The sequence below is a fragment of the Bos indicus x Bos taurus genome, chromosome 24 (assembly GCF_003369695.1).
Source record: "Bos indicus x Bos taurus breed Angus x Brahman F1 hybrid chromosome 24, Bos_hybrid_MaternalHap_v2.0, whole genome shotgun sequence".
In the NCBI taxonomy this organism is placed as follows: Eukaryota; Metazoa; Chordata; class Mammalia; order Artiodactyla; family Bovidae; genus Bos; species Bos indicus x Bos taurus.
Genome location: NC_040099.1, coordinates 10,373,799 through 10,391,774, shown reverse-complemented (window position 1 = coordinate 10,391,774; position 17,976 = coordinate 10,373,799). Strand labels below are relative to the sequence as shown.

General features: G+C 35.5%; 1 protein-coding gene across 1 annotated transcript in view; it reads right to left on the bottom strand.

The window, feature by feature from the left end:
- CDH19 (cadherin 19) overlaps nucleotides 1–17,976 on the bottom strand; it is an 80,377-nt gene that overhangs the window by 38,279 nt on the left and 24,122 nt on the right. The window contains exons 2-4 of the mRNA XM_027526074.1: nucleotides 14,169–14,469; nucleotides 10,599–10,893; nucleotides 2,593–2,712 (exon numbers count right to left, since the gene is read on the bottom strand). Coding sequence (XP_027381875.1) covers nucleotides 2,593–2,712; nucleotides 10,599–10,893; nucleotides 14,169–14,363 — 610 coding nt within the window. The 5' untranslated portion in view covers nucleotides 14,364–14,469. The remainder of the gene's footprint in view (nucleotides 1–2,592; nucleotides 2,713–10,598; nucleotides 10,894–14,168; nucleotides 14,470–17,976) is intronic.

Genomic DNA, 17,976 nt, shown 5'->3' with positions numbered 1-17,976 from the left:
TTCTTTTCTGACCTGATGCTAGGATGCTACAATTATCTGTTCTCCTAAACTTGGAAGGAGTTGATTTACTATAGATACATGTGTAAATTAAAATGCTAAATTTATGCAAAAAATACTGTGCACCTGTGATGTTAAAATCTATTTTGAGTCATAACATGTGAAGAAGGGCTGATTTTTGATTCACACTTACTCATAATCCACCAACAGAGATATTCAAACCCACACTGGACCATGAAATTGTTGTGTTAAGTGTCCACTTTCTATAAAATTATTCAATAAAAAGTTATTCATCATTGAGGAAACCTAGGAGAAACTTAAGATGGTGCATAGGAGGCTGAAATGCAATCCTAAAGATTGGGGAACACATAATACAAATATAAGAAAGGGAATGGCTAATCGTCAACAACGTCTGGGCAAAGGTATTTATTAAAAATTGTGATACCTGAACAAAAATAAAAGAAGGATAAATCGGACCACACTCTCATGATATTTTAACTGTGGACTGGTGTTTCACAATTATATTCTAGTATATGGACAGGGAGGCCTGGCGTGCTGCGATTCATGGGGTCGCAAAGAGTCGGACACGACTAAGCGACTGATCTGATCTGATATGTAATCAATATGGAAACCACAGAATATATGAAACAGATGCTCCTACCGTCTTCCCTAGATGTGACTCAACAGAGAATCGTGTTTGCTATTAGCAAAGGTGAATAGTATTAGACCTTCTGAATTATATATCCAAAGGTGTAGAGACTGAGAGGAACACAAAGACCTTCACTTCCCATGTGTGGAGGCTTCAACTAACCCTGCCTACTTCCTTTTCTTTTCTTCTCACCTTCAAAATGAACAAATTTAAATATATTCCTAGATCCTCTTACACACTCCAAAACTTACCTCTTCTGTGTTTTGGCTTTCAATTGCCTTGCTGCTCACTCTACTGCTCCTCTGCTAATGAAATTAATTGCTTTAGCAGATTTGTTCAATATATAATATTTAAGAAGCCAGAGAGGAGTAGGAGAGAAAGACAAGGCTCGAAATGGCCAAGAAGATCGAGTGCCACCCAGCACACGTCTCCTCCACAGATAACCCACTTTCTGCTTTCCTCCTCTTCTGTTTTCTCACCCTGGTGCCTGGGTAGTCTAAGAGCTTCAACAGTTCCCCTTCTCAGGGATTTCCTGTACATTCTTCCTATAACCTGGAATGCCTTCCTCTCCTCACTTTGATCACAGGCTCAGCTCAGCATCCTGTTTTCAGTGCATTCTGCCTTGCCGGACAATATGAAATAGTGCTTACTTTCTTCTATTGAACCTTGTTTATTTTACTTCATGATATACACAAACTGAATGCATGCATTTATCAATATGCCAATGTTTAAAATTTATATTTAAATTCCAAGAGATAAGAATTCCTGTTGCTTCCTTTTTATTATTGTTTTTTTTTAAATATTGCAATGTTGTGTACAATGTAAACACAGTATGTTGTAAACACAACACCTGTTACATATTCGACCCTTCTCAACCAAGATCATGTAAGAGAAGGAAAACCTAATGTCTTAAGGCATCTATTCATTGCATGTATTAAAATAACTTTAACTTGTACATTCAGGATAATAAAAACTAGGTATTATTCTGGGAGAATTAAGAATATAGTCACTCAAATCATACTTTTCAAAATCTGATTCTCACAAGAGACCTGATTGATAAAAGCTGAGACATTTAGTATTTGCTAAATGAATGAATCAATAAAAAATGCTTAAAGACCCAACACATGCTTTAATTGCTTAAAGTTTTTCATGTCATCGAGATGGATATAATACTTGTCTCATTAACAACCATAGAATTTTACTCCTTTTGGCACTTGCCACATTTTTGGGTGGTTAGTTAGGTATTTATTTTTTTCGTCTTTAGAGACTATAAGCTTCTTTATGTGTATTTAATCTTTGCAGTGACCAAAGAAATCATACTTGTTAAATGACCAATGTTATTTAATTCTTATATGTTCAATAGATATAGAGAAATTTTTGTTTTATTTATTTTATAAAGTATTCAATTGATTAACAGAAATTGAAGAAGCAAGGGTAGAAAAATCAAATGCTATACTCATGTAAATCAAAAGTACATAAAATACAGAGTTATTATTTTTAAGTTTCCAAACCCAGCCATAAAGTCAGGATTAACCTCACTCTGGCTGGGTGTACAGGTGGAACTCTGTGATTTTAATTTGCATTTCCATGATGACTAGTAAGCTTGCACAATTTTAATATGCTTGCAGGCTATCTTTGTATCAACTTTTTTGTCATTTGTTTGTAAATGTCTCTTTCCCATATTTTTAAAATGTAATAATCCTTAGGTATGCTCTATAGCCCATACACAAATCATTTGTGGTATGGATGTGAAAAATCTAATCTCCCAACCTTAGAAAAATCAGCTAAAAATAAAAATAATTAAATGCATAAGATTACATTACAACCTCCTTGTTTATGGAAACATTTGGTCCACTTTACAACACATTTGTAGGCAGGGAATTTTTGCTCTGATGTTTGCCAACTTAGAATCATGTTGAATTGCACGTTATTTCATCCAGGAATACCTGTTGTTGGTTCAATGGAGAAATATGGTTGGCCTTGTAGTAAGCTGTACACGAGACGAGCATTATTGCCACTTGAAGGATCATCAGCATCACTTGCTGTCACCTGGATTACTAATGTTCCTGAAGAGAACATAAATAGTTACAAGAAATTAAGACTCTGATCTTTTTGAAAAATGGATCCTAGTTCTCTAAGATTCTTTCTTTAGCAAGAAAGACCTGCCCTTTTTCTGAATTATGAAACAAACAAATATACTTTTGTTTAGACAAGAAAATATAACCTTATAAAAAATAGCCCTTATTCCCAAATACAATATAGAATTTTAAATGTGTAGATCTTATGCAACCTACATATTAAATAACCTAATAAAATATATAATTAAGGATTATTCAAATAATACTCCATTAGTGGAGTAATCAATGGGAGATTTAAAAGCAGTTTTTCTTCAAAAACCATATTGTAACCAGTTCTTCAAAAAATTATAGAATTTAAAAATATTAATAAATGTTATTAAAATAATCTTGACCTAGTGTCAAGCTGAAAATAAGCAGAATTATTTGGCTAACATCATTCCATTTAACAAAATGCCTACTTTAATGAATTTTCTTTTAAAGTGCAATGTAAAATCTACCAGCTTGATAAGGTAACCATTCTTAATCTAATTTAATAACAATCAATAAAATTCATGGGAAATAAATACTTGTATGTTTAAAATCAATGGTTAAATTAAATATCTTTATTTAATTGTGCTTTCTAATGATTTTTATGTAAATATGGAATCTGGCATTATGAGTCTTGTTGAAAACACATATTTTTGTAGCTCTATGTTCTGTGTTTTTACTATGAAAATAATAAATGTAAAATAAATTAAGATGATACAAATTTGAGGCAGAACTTCTAAAATAAATTTCATAAAGTCTTGCTTTACTCTTACTCATAATTTGTAAATATCAGCTATAAAACTTAGAAGGACTTTAGGAATGGTCAATTCTAACATCACTTTAACTATCTGATTTTATTTTCTTCAGTTTCTGTCTTTCTTTTCTCCTGTTTCAGTTTTATTGACATAACATTTTATTAAATACAGATTAATTAACTTTAAAACCTTTAAATATTTTCTAAAGGTTTTTTTCTAAAAAAGTCAGTGGAGAGAAGTAAGCCTGTATACATTCTTAATCAGTAATTTAAAAACTGTAGAAATCTTCAAAAATAGTAAAGTAACATACACAGTAATAATAAATAAGCACTGAAGTAATTGCTGCTGCTGCTGCTGCTAAGTCGCTTCAGTCATGTCCGATCTGTGTGACCCCATAGACAGCAGCCTACCAGGCTCCGCCATCCCTGGGATTCTCCAGGCAAGAACATTGGAGTGGGTTGCCATTTCCTTCTCCAATGCATGAAAGTGAAAAGTGAAAGCGAAGTCGCTCAGTTGTGTCCGACTCTTAGCGACCCCATGGACTACAGCCTACCAGGCTCCTCTGTCCATGGAATTCTCCAGGCAAAAGTACTGGAGTGGAGTGCCATTGCTTTCTCCCATTGAAGCAACTAAGAAATACAAATCATTTGATAATATTTTGTACATTTATGTTTTCTGTGAGGAATTGTCACGTATAAGAGAAATTGTACATTGACTCAAAGTTCAGTTCAGTCACTCAGTCGTGTCTGACTCTTGAGACCCAATGGACTGCACCTCGCCAGGCTTTCCTGTCCATCACCAACTCCCAGAGCCTACTCAAACATGCCCATTGCGTCGATGATGCCATCCAACTGTCTCATCCTCTGTTGTCCCCTTCTCCTCCTGCCCTCAATCTTCCCCAGCATTAGGGTCTTTTCCAAAGAGTTCATACTTCGCATCAGGTGCCGAAAGTACTGGAGCTTCAGCTTCAGCATCACTCCTTCCAATGAATATTCAAGACTGATTTCCTTTAGAATTGGCTGGTTGGATCTCCTTGCTGTCCAAGGGACTCTCAAGACTCTTCTCCAAAATCACAGTTCAAAAGTATCAATTCTTTGGCACTCAGCTTTCTTTATAGTCCAACTCGTACATCCATACATGACTGCTGGAAAAACCATAGCTTTGACTTGACAGATCTTTGTTGGCAAAGTGATGTCTCTGCTTTTTAATATGCTGTCTAGGTTGGTCATAACTTTTCTTCCAAGGAGCAAGCGTCTTTTAATTTCATGGCTGCAATCACCATCTGCAGTGATTTTCAGTTCATTTCAGTTGCTCAGTCATGTCCGACTCTTTGCAACCCCATGAATCGCAGCACACCAGGCCTCCCTGTCCATCACCAACTTCCAGAGTTCACTCGAACTCACGTCCATTGAGTAAGTGATGCCATACAGCCATCTCATCCTCTGTCATCCCCTTTTCCTCCTGCCCCCAATCCCTCCCAGCATCAGAGTCTTTTCCAATGAGTCAACTCTTCTCATGAGGTGGCCAAAGTACTGGAGTTTCAGTTTTAGCATCATTCCTTCCAAAGAAATCCAAGGGCTGATCTCCTTCAGAATGGACTGGTTGGATCTCCTTGCAGTCCAAGGGACTCTCAAGAGTCTTCTCCAACACCACAGTTCAAAAGCATCAATTCTTCAGCACTCAGCTTTCTTTACAGTCCAACTCTCACATCCATACATGACTACTGGAAAAACCATAGCCTTGACTAAATGGACCTTTGTCGGCAAAGTGATGTCTCTGCTTTTTAATATGCTGTCTAGGTTGGTCATAACTTTTCTTCCAAGGAGTAAGCGTCTTTTAATTTCATGGCTGCAGTCACCATCTGCAGTGATTTTGGAGCCCAAAAAAATAAAGTCTGACACTGTTTCCACTCTTTCCCCATCTATTTCCCATGAAGTGATAGGACCAGATGCCATGATCTTCGTTTTCTGAATGTTGAGCTTTAAGACAACTTTTTCACTCTCCACTTTCACATTCATCAAGAGGCTTTTTAACAGAAGCAGAAGCAGAAGATATTTAACAGAAGCAGAAGATATTAAGAAGAGGTGGCAAGAATACACAGAAGAATTGTACAAAAAAGATCTTCACGACCAAGATAATCACGATGGTGTGATCACTGACCTAGAGCCAGACATCCTGGAATGTGAAGTCAAGTGGGCCTTGGAAAGCATCACTACGAACAAAGCTAGTGGAGGTGATGGAATTCCAGTTGAGCTATTTCAAATCCTGAAAGATGATGCTGTGAAAGTGCTGCACTCAATATGCCAGCAAATTTGGAAAACTCAGCAGTGGCCACAGGACTGGAAAAGGTCAGTCTTCATTCCAATCCCAAAGAAAGGCAATGCCAAAGAATGCTCAAACTACTGCACAATTGCACTCATCTCACATGCTAGTAAAGTAATGTTCAAAATTCTCCAAGCCAGGCTTCAGCAATACATGAACCGTGAACTTCCAGATGTTCAAGCTGGTTTTAGAAAAGGCAGAGGAACCAGAGAGCAGATTGCCAACATCCACTGGATCATGGAAAAAGCAAGAGAGTTCCAGAAAAATATCTATTTCTGCTTTATTGACTATGCCAAAGCCTTTGACTGTGTGGATCACAATAAACTGTGGAAAATTCTGAAAGACATGGGAATACCAGACCACCTGATCTGCCTCTTGAGAAATTTGTATGCAGGTCAGGAAGCAACAGTTAGAACTGGACATGGAACAACAGACTGGTTCCAAATAGGAAAAGGAGTTCGTCAAGGCTGTATATTGTCACCCTGCAGTGATTTTGGAGCCCCCCAAAATACAGTTTGTTACTGTTTCCATTGTTTCCCCATCTATTAGTCATGAAGTGATGGGACTGCATGCCATGATCTTAGTTTTCTGAATGTTAAGTTTTAAGCCAACTTTTCACCCTCCTCTTTCACTTTCAGCAAGAGGCTCTTTAGTTCTTCTTCACTTTCTGCCATAAGGCTGATATCATCTGCATATATGAGGTTATTGGTATTTCTCCTGGCAATCCTGATTCTAGCTTGTGCTTCATCCAGCCCAGTATTTTGCATGATGTACTCTGCATATAATTTAAATAAGCAGGGGAAAAATATACAGCCTTGACGTACTCCTTTCCCTATTTGGAACCAGTCTATTGTTCCATGTCCAGTTTTAACTGTTGCTTCTTGACCTGCATACAGATTTCTCAGGAGGCAGGTGAGGTGGTCTGGCATTCCCATCTCCTGAAGAATTTTCCACAGTTTGTTGTGATTCACACAGTCAGACGTTTTGCTGTAGTCAATAAAGCAAAAGCAGATGTTTTTCTGGAACTCTCTTGCTTTTTTGATGATCCAGCAGATGTTGGCAATTTGATCCCTGGTTCCACTGCCTTTTCTAAATCCAGCTTGAACATCTGGAAGCTCCTGGCTCACATTCTGTTGTATCCTGGCTTGGAGAATTTTGAGTATTACTTTGCTAGCTAATGAGATGAGTGCAATTGTGTAGTGGTTTGAACATTCTTTGGCATTACCTTTCTTTGGGATTGGAGTGAAAACTGACATTTTCCAGTCCTGTGGCCACTGATACATTTTCCAGATTTGCTGGCTTATTGAGTGCAGTGCTTTCACAGCATCATCTTTTAGGTTTTGAAATAGCTCAACTGGAATTCCATCACCTCCACTAGCTTTGTTACTAGTGATGCTTCCTAAGGCCCACTTGACTTTGTATTCCAGGATGTCTGGCTCTAGTTGAGTGATCACACCATCATGGTTATCTGGGTCATGAAGAGCTTGCAGTTAGGAATGTTATACAGTACATAGAATGTTGACAAAATCACCACGAGGCCAATGATGTGTCTTTCATGGAAACAATCAATGATTGTTTCAAGTGTCCCTTTCCTTATAATACCAGTAAAGATAGATAACAGACACTTGGTGGTTGAGTATCATCTTTAATTTGTATTAGTCAATCAGTGTATGAAGCATGGTATATGTCATTATATATAATCTAACCTGTTTAGCCTCTATTTATTCTATTGATCATTTTAATGTACTCTCACTAAAACTGATAAGGTTGACTCTACAACATTAATAGGTCAAAAATTAAATTATATTAGAAATAAATATATTTCTAAAGAATAAATGATCTATATGTACATTAATGAAAGATATCTTGTGCTGACTATTTTAACCTGAAGTATATCAGGATACCCTTCATCCACATTTGCATCATTTGATCAGTTTCTCAGATTAACTGTATTTTATCATATAGCCCCCATTCAGATTTAATCATGTCTTAAAAAGAACTGCATTCACAGCCCATGTGTCTCACACATTATGAAAGAAACTGAAAGTAAAACAACAGATGCCTACAAAATTCACTCTGGCTTATTGTAATGCAAGAATTAATATTTTTTCAAAAATTAAAAATCAATGACAAATGCTTCTAGTACAAGTTGTAAATATATATATATATATATATATAGGTTTGAGTAGGGTGGTCCTCAGTAGAACTGGAGAGCTGATCACCCTGCTTAGAACCACTGTGACAATGCAGAATGATCATGAAAATTTTGTGCTAAGGGAAGGAGCAATAACCCAAAACCTGTATATGTGTACACTGAATTCTCTCACCCTTAATTCCTATTCTTCCATCTTATGACACCATCCTGTCATTAGAATTGGGTAATTTGTGGCAACTCTTAAAAAATTAAATTGAATAACTTCTTAAAGTTCAATTAGCAAGGAATGTATACCAGAGCGAGGGAAAGCCTTCACTTGGTGACTGAAAGAGCTAAAGGTCACTGAATTTCTGAGTTGTCATCACAGCTTGATCACAGATGACCAAACTATTTGCAAATGCAAAGAGCCAATGATTGGACTCTTGAAGTCTAAAGCACTCTTAAATTGATTTTTATCTATCCTGTTATGCGAAGAAAGTATAATTATAAAATATCATTTTCTTAGATTTTAATAAGAGCAATTTCTCAGTTTACTTCTTCCTTTAATAAATTTACAACGTAGCATGTAATATAATAACCTGTGTCTCTTATGTCCCCAGCATTGGCAGGAAGGTTCTTTACCACTCTGCCACCTGGGAAGCACAGTTTATAACAATAAAATATGTAATATAGTAAGTCTGCATTCTATCCATTACATTGATAGCTGATGTTGTTTTCCTATATTATCCTTTAGAGATTTTCTCCAATATGGAAAATTCAAATCAACTTTGTGTTCTGAACAGCCTCTTAATCTTAAAGGTAGTCTTTGCAAAGGACTTTATGAAAATAAAACTTAAGATGATATTTGACTTTGCCCACTTTATCAGACATATCGTCTTGCAAAAACTTATTTTGTGTATGTAAACTTACATGTAAATGTGTTCCAATGCTTGAAAAAAAATCACTCTTCTCTGTTGATTTTATTCAACCTCACAGCAGCTTCCATGCAGTTGGAGGATCTCTTCTTTTGCAACATCGCTTCTCATGTCTTTCTTTTCTTACATGACTGTCTAATTCCACTGATTCTCCTTCACCAGTCAACTCCTTTATATCTAGCAGTTCGGTCACCCTGTATCTTTTCCTTTTCCCTACCTACATTCTTCACCAAGGAGATCTTATCCGTTGCCATGCCCTCTGCAGCTCTCCTCACTGTGCCATGGGAATTTTTTTCCCAGAACATGGCATGGCTGGCCTCTTTGGATCACTTTCTTTAAATATTACCTCCTAAATGACCCCGCTTTGTCCAGTCAATTAGCCATCATCGTATTTTGCTCATACTTAACAGTTTAATAGCATATAAGGTCAAATATTACCTGGCTTCTTTAAAATAGTTGCTTACAGTTTGTACGCTATCATTAAAATATAAGCTCTGTTAACTAGCAATTATTTCATATGTTTCCTTTACAATCAAATCCCTAGTCTCACAAAAAATTCCTAGAACATGTTTGATCTATAACATATGTTTGCTGAAGAAGGAAAAGAAAAGAGCTAGGAGGAAAAGGAGGAGGAGGATGAGAAGGATGGAAGGAGAAAAAGAAATATATCACTGCCTAGTGATCAGACAGGACAATATTAATTCATCATTTATATCTAAGGATAATTGGCCTTGATATATATTACACAGCTAAATTTGTTTATGCTGGTGTTAAAAATCTATGTTCTGAATACATGTAGAAATGGGTCTTTAAATTGCTAGTTGTTAAAGAGTGAAGAATCAGGAAAGTATATATGGAATTTACATTTTTAGACATGCTGGATAATGAATCTAATGTTCAGATAAGGCAGTTTTAAAGCACCTTAGCATAATTTTAAAAATCATCTTTATTGAATCACACATAAATTCAAGTTTATCACAATTAAATACATTTTATGAAGTAAAATTTATATACTATTTGTTGTTTTGTTACAATTTTCTGACAAAGAAAGAGTGGATAAATTTTGTATGATTGTATGATAATTTTCCCCATTTGGAAACAAGTCTGATTTCCAAGGCAGTCAATTATTATATCTCATGGAAAGCATTTTCCTTTACAAGTATTTATACTTAAAGTATTTATTAAAGTGATATTGGGTTTGAAAAAGAAATTAAAAATGGATGAGGCTACACAAAGATCTTCAACTGTTTTGTTTTTCGTTTTCATGATCCCTTGTTTGGGTGAAATATAGATTTTTTTGTCTTATAAAATGGTTTCTCCTATTTTTAAATGGAGATGATCTTATATGTTTTTTTGAGATTCAAAAATATAGTTTATTTTGGAAAGTAAATTCTTATATTGAAGAAAGTAATAAGTGAACAAGTTAAAGAATTTCATGTATCACTGAAACATGTTTAACCATTCTTTATTGAAGACTGAAATTATATTTTAACAAGACAAATTACCTAATAATAAATAGTATCATTGCTTATAAAATGTTACTGTATAGTCAAATTTTTCAAGTATTTTACTTAACAGATTTGCAGAAGGAAGTACCCAGGTAGAACTTTAAATAATTCATGTTCAAAACATATGCTTGAAATTTTAAATCTGTTTTCATTGTTAACAGGTACATCTTTGATGTAAATTAATATGCAATACCTTCTGGAGACATCTCTGGTACAATGGCCTCATAAGGTTCATCTAGGAATTTTGGTTCATTGTCATTGATATCCGACACTCTGATGACAAACTCAGACTCAGGTTCCACAGCCCTTCCAGTAGTGGTGTCGATTACCTGGGCTCTGAGAGTGTAGAGGGACCGTTCCTCTCTATCAAGCTTCTGTACAGCATAAATGTCACCTGTTCTTTCATCAATAACAAAAAGACTTTCAGCTCCAACTCCCAAAAGCTTGTACTGGAAAGAGTTGTTTCCATTGTCTAAATCAGATCTTAGCTGCAAGTGCAAAGAGAGATAATTTACTATCTAGATATGTTAAAATAGATATATTTTAACTGTTTCATTTTCATGTTTGTTAATTATTCTCCAAACTAACAACTTCATATAATTCCCATATTGTATTAAATGAGGTGAAATGTTAAATTTAAGATTAAAATCTATCACCAAGAAATTTCACTGTAAAGCAGTATACAAATTTTATTAGTCTAAATAGATGATTCCAATTAGAAACTATAATGATTGAAAAACAAAGTCTCTTTTATACATTATGCACAACACAGTCGGTTCATGTTTACTCAGATGATTACTTTTTTAGTCATTAAAACCATAATCTCAAATATTTATATTAGATCGGGATCTAGAGACAGTTAAAGAGATAATGACTTACATAAATTTAAATAGTGATGTTCTATCTCTAGGCTAAAAACACATAGAAGACATGGAAATATTAGTAAGAAAATTAGGGAGCATGTTGAGACTATGATAATAATCTCAATCATCCATAAAATCTGAAAATTGCTTTATATTAGTTTTTTCAATTAATCCTCATACTAATATTGTGAAATACATATTGTTGATTTAATAAATGCTTTGAATAGAGAAGAGAAGTGAGATTTAAAAATATAAAAACTTCCACAGAGTTGTATGGTTTGGGTGTCGAATTATGATTTGGATCAAAGCCTTGTTTGACCCCAGACCCTCGCCTACACAGCCCCTCCCCTCTTACAAATCACTATGTAACATGGTCTTTTAGTCCTCAAATTTAAGCCAGATTAGATCTAATTCTTTCTTTCCAATATAGTCCACTTAATTCTCAAATATACTTATTTTTTGGCTCTCACTAAATAGCTTATTCATCATAGTGTTAATGGAATTTTGAATTTTATATATTAAAAAGGGTTATTATATAGATAATACTACATGATTTTTCATATCTAACTTATTTTACATTAAGAGAAGAAGCATTAGACAGGAACCTCCTAATTATCATGAATCCATGGTTTTCTTGATTCTTTATTCATATTTCAATTTATGAATGTGTGTGTGTGCTCAGTCATGTATGACTCCTTGTGACCTCATGGAATATAGCCCACCAGGTTCCTCTGTCTATCTTATTCCAGGCAAGAATACTGGTGTGTGCATGTTCTCCTCTGTATATGGAATTTTCCAGGCAAGTATACTGGTGTGGTTTGCTATTTCCTCCTCCAGGGGATCTTCCTGACCCAGGGATCGAACTCACATCTCCTGCATTGTCAGGGGGGTTCTTTACCACTGTGCCAGCTGGGGAGCACTATTTATGAATATGCCCTTCTTCAAAGTAAGAGCTTCTCTGAAAATTTATATGGTTAACCAATAGACACAAGCTTAATTTCATAATTTTTCTGACAGCTCAAGGTACAATGTGTCATTATTCTGGACTAATTAATACATTTTTCTATGTGGGGAGAATATCTCAAGATATCAAAATGAACAATTTAATATTATAATGCTGTCTTGAATCATTGTTTTACAATAAAAGAAACAAATTGGAAATAATGAAAAAACAATTACAGCTTTTAAATTTTAAAGTCCTTTATTATTCATAAAAGTGAAGTCCACATGCCCTAATGATAAGAAATTAAGGAAACAAATGTATTTTCTAAAATAAGTATTAGAAGTGAGAAGAATCACAGCCCCTGGTTTCCAATATCATTTCAATATACTTTGAATATCAGGATGAAGGAAAGTCAGATTTAGTTATGAATAAATGCATTTCTAGTATATTCAGTTTAATTGTCATAGATCAGTGAGCTTGATCTTTTTAGGATTCAGATTTAATTTAAAAAACCATAATTTCAACATCTTCCTATTTATGTCACAAAATGCATGTTAAACACATTTCAATTTCATGATTATACATTTTCTATATTTCCATTCAAAACCATTTTTTCAATTATGTATTTACTATCAATTTGGCAAATCAATATGATGAAATCTTTACTTAATTGTGCTTCCAAATTTTAACTCCTTTTAACAAATTGATCAAAAACAAAGTGATTTTGGACATATCAGCTACATTGTCTTTTTACCAGCTCTGTCACTACAACATGTAAATATTCACTATTACTCTCTTTTAAATAGTTACCTGTATGCTGTTTAAGCCCAATGAGGTTGTTTAGAGGAAAGACATCTGTTAGAATATTTTCATAAATATTTTTACAGAATGAAAAACAAAGCTAAATGCTATATGAAAGGAGGAAATAAAAGTTATCTGTAGTGAGCAGAAGCAAAAAAAGAAACAAGAAAATGTGAATTAATCACATCACTAGTCCTCATTCTGATTGCACTGTTGTACTTCCCTTAGAGCCTTACCACTAAAAGTCAAAAAAGGCATGAGAAATATTACTTACACCAGATACACACACACACACACACCAATGACTGAAATTGGCCTAAAATCCTAACCGAGGTCATTGGTTGAATGTACTCATATATTTGGCTGATGGGCTAGATGAACTCATGCGGAATCCAGACAACACACTAACACAGAAGTTCTCCTGAAAGGGCTAGAAGGAGGGAGTTAATGAATTTTGAGTGCTTCACCCTTTGGGCCCAATTAAATTTTAGTGCTAGTTAATTAGCGGTTAAACTTATTTGAGTTCATTCATCCAGAGAAAGAGCCTTACAGAGAAGAAGGACATGATATTATAATTACCTCTGTTTAAAGAAAATCAAATAAGAATAAAAACTGAAAACATGAATAGGAAATGTTTTGTGTCATTAAGGACATTTTCTTAAAATGTTTTTATAGAGAGAAGTGAAATCATTATTCATTTTACTTCAACTTCACTAATCAAATGAAGTGTGTAGGTTCTTGAAGCTACATGACTGTAAAAGGATTTGGTATTAATCTATTTCATTAAAAATTAATGAGCGGTAAATCAACACCCACTTAGCATAATGGAAAATTCGGCTAAATACTGTTGGTAAACATTACTGTTGCTTTGATCCATTACCAAAAATAACACCATCAGATTTCCAGATGTTGATAAATGCTGCATTTTCACATGAGAGACCAAAGTGAAATTTGAAAGGCAGAGCTTTCCTTCTTCTTCAAGTTTTGAGAATATTTCAGGCGTTTGCAAATATGAAACAATCAGTTATGCTGTTGTTTGAGCCTTTCTAATAGTTCCACTGAGAAAATGAAAAATTCATCAAATACTGAAGCCTCCTCAACTCATTCGATTACGTTTACAAGGTTATTTCCAGTAGCACTTTCAGAAAATCAGTACCTGGCCAATGTGATGTCTGGTCTTATTCATTTCCTCTGGTACAAAAAACTGGTTCCACATCCAGCCACGCCTGATTCTCAAACGAGATCCCGCTGGGTGCCTCACCTCCTCTGTTTTAGAGTTTTCTGCTGCTATAATGCAAGGCCATAGGAGAGGAATTCCCAACATAAAAGGCAGCAATAACCAACAATTCATTTTGCTCTGGATTCCAACTGGTACTCTTCAGGGGAACTAGTGTGCTGCAAACAAAACTCTTAAGCTCTCTTGTAATATTTTCAACTCTTATGTATCTTCCATATTCCTAGAGAACAGAATAAAACAATATTTTGACATGTAAAAAATAACACTCTGTGGGAGAAAGTGAGGGTGGGATGATGTGAGAGAATAGCTTTGAAGCCTGTATATTATCATATGTGAAATGGATCGCCAGTCCAGGTTCGATGCATGAGGCAGGGCGCTCAGGGCTGGTGCGCTGGGATGACCCTGAGGGATGGGATGGGGAGGGAGGTGGGAGGGGGGTTCAGGATGGGGAACACGTGTATACCCATGGCTGATTCATATCAATGTAGGGCAAAAACTACTACAATATTGTAAAGTAATTAGCCTCCAATTAAAATAAGTAAATAAATAAATAAATTCTCCTGAATCACCTAAAAACAAAACAAACACTTTTTCACAGAATTATTGAAGGCAGGATAAAACTTTTGCATCTGTAAAAATGGGACAAAATATGCATTTATTTTCCGGGTAAGCTAGTTAATCATATTTTGTAGAAATAATTTGAATGGAACAATTACAAATTTCTGCTTAGTTATTGTCATAAATCTGCCTGAAGGTGGAAAAGTTGCCCTACCAATCTCCTTGACAGATAACCGGCACTGATAAATTTTTAAAAGTTTAACTCGCTTACTTTTTTCTATTTCAGTAAAACTCAAACTCCATTAAATCAACTATCAAACCAGGTGAAATGTGACATTTCTCTTTTTCAATAGAAATGTTTTTTCATTCAGTTTCTCAAATTATGATACTTTACATAGCTAATTAAATAGAAAAAAAAAGAGAAAATTCAGCTTAAGACCTGGGGGACTTAAAATTTTATACTGATTCATAATATTGATGTTATGAAATACTTTGTGAATAGAAACTCTAAGATATTTTTATATTGCAAATATATACCAAAGAAATGTTTTTCATCTTAACAAAGAAACAAAACCATTTATAGAAAATAAAATACAAATTACAGTGCTTGGGTAACATGGCTGAATGTTTCTAATAAGTAAAATGGAGATGAAAGCTATCTTTCAGTATTTAAATAGAAGGTGAGGGTGGGATGATTTGAGAGAATAGCATTGAAACATGTATATTATCATATGTGAAACAGATCACCAGTCCAGGTTCGATGCATGAGACAGGGAGCTCAGGGCGGGGGGCATTGGGATGACCCAGAGGGATGGGATGGGGAGGGAGGTAGGAGGAGGTTCAGGATGGGGAACACGTGTACACCCATGGCTGATTCATGTCACTATATGGCAAGAACCAATAAATATTGTAAAGTAATTAGCCTCCAACTAAAATAAATAAATTTTAAAAAATGAATAAAAAAAATTAAGACACACAAACAAGCCAGAGACTTTTCCATTTAGAACTTTCCGTTTACCTGACACTGTTCATACCAACTCTCCAGGACATGACTGGTAATTCCCAGCTTTAAATGAAACAGAATAACTTTGCATTTCCCATATGTATATAGTCTCCATATAACCAAATTGGATTTGTATGGGATTCAGTTCAGTTCAGTTCAGTTCAGTCACTCAGTCGTGTCCAACTCTTTGCGACCCCATGAATCACAGCATGCCAGGCCTCCGTGTCCATCACCAACTCCCGGAGTTCACTCAGACTCATGTCCATCGAGTCAGTGATGCCATCCAGCCGTCTCATTCTCTATCGTTCCCTTTTCCTCCTGCCCCCAATCCCTCCCAGCATCAGGGTCTTTTCCAATGAGTCAACTCTTCACATAAGGTGGCCAAAGTACTGGAGTTTCAGCTTTAGCATCATTCCTTTCAAAGAAATCCCAGGGCTGATCTCCTTCAGAATGGACTGGTTGGATCTCCTTGCAGTCCAAGGGACTTTCAAGAGTCTTCTCCAGCACAACAGTTCAAAATCATCAATTCTTCGGCATTCAGCTTTCTTCACAGTCCAACTTTCACATCCATACATGACCACTGGAAAAACCATAGCCTTGACTAGACGAACCTTTGTCGGCAAAGTAATGTCTCTGCTTTTGAATATGCTGTCTAGGTTGGTCATAACTTTCCTTCCAAGGAGTAAATGTCTTTTAATTTCATAGCTGGAGTCACCATCTGCAGTGATTTTGGAGCCCCCAAAAATAAAGTCTGACACTGTTTCCACTGCTTCCCCATCTACTTCCCATAAAGTGATGGGACCAGATGCCATGATCTTCGTTTTCTGAATGTTGAGCTTTAAGCCAACCTTTTCACTCTCCTCTTTCACTTTCATCAAGAGGCTTTTTAGTTCCTCTTCACTTTCTGCCATAAGGGTGGTGTCATCTGCATATCTGAGGTTATTGATATTTCTCCCAGCAATCTTGATTCCAGCTTGTGCTTCTTCCAGCCCAGCATTCCTCATGATGTACTCTGCATAGAAGTTAAATAAGCAGGGTGACAATATACAGCCTTGACGTACTCCTTTTCCTATTTGGAACCAGTCTCTTGTTTGGGATTAAGGAAGAAAAATCCCTGAAGAAGGAAATGGCAACCAACTCCAGTATTGTTGCCTGGAGAATCCCATGGAGAAAGGAGTCTGGTAGGCTACAGTCCACGGGGTCACACAAATCTGGACATGACTGAGCGACTTCACTTTCACTTTCACTTTCAAGGAAGAAAAATAGTTTTGTCAGATTTAACAGTGCCCTAATCAACAGAAAAGTCATAAAATCTTTTTGAGTTAGGAGTTTTTCATATGACCTTGTTTGAATTTTCTCCACATATCTGTGATTGTCCCTGACAGATTTCTTAGGTCTTTGACTCCTGTTAGTAAGAGTGTTAAAAAAAGCTAATTATAAAGAACATACTGTTGTTAATGGGAATTCCATGGTTCCTCTCTAATTCCTTCAAGAAGATATATTCTTTGTTGTTTACTTAATGAAAATCAAGAAAAAAATTCACCTGAGGTAAAAATTAAAGATTAATTTTACCCTTATGTTCAATATTTGAAATTTTAATTATGTCTATTGCTTAGAAATGGATAAAATGCATATTTCTGATAGCAATGAAAAATGAAAACATTTGGAACAAGTACAGTTTTCTTTATGAAAAGATATTTTGTATAAATTTGGAAAACTATCACTAGCAGTGATATGTATTACAATGAGGTGGATGAAACTGGAGCCTATTATACAGAGTGAAGTAAGCCAGAAAGAAAAACACCAATACAGTATAGTAACGCATATATATGGAATTTAGAAAGATGGTAACGACAACCCTGTATGTGAGACAGCAAAAGAGACACAGGTGTATAGAACAGTCTTTTGGACTCTGTGGGAGAGGGAGGGGGGGATGATTTGGGAGAATGGCATTAAAACATGTATAATATCATATAAAAAACAAATCGCCAGTCCAGGTTCGATGCAGGATACAGGAAGCTTGGGGCTGGTGTACTTGGATGACCCAGAGGGATGGTATGGGGCGGGAGGTGGGGGGGGTTCAGGATGGGGAACACGTGTACACCCGTGGTGGACGCATGTTGATGTATGGCAAAACCAATACAATATTGTAAAGTAAAAAATAAA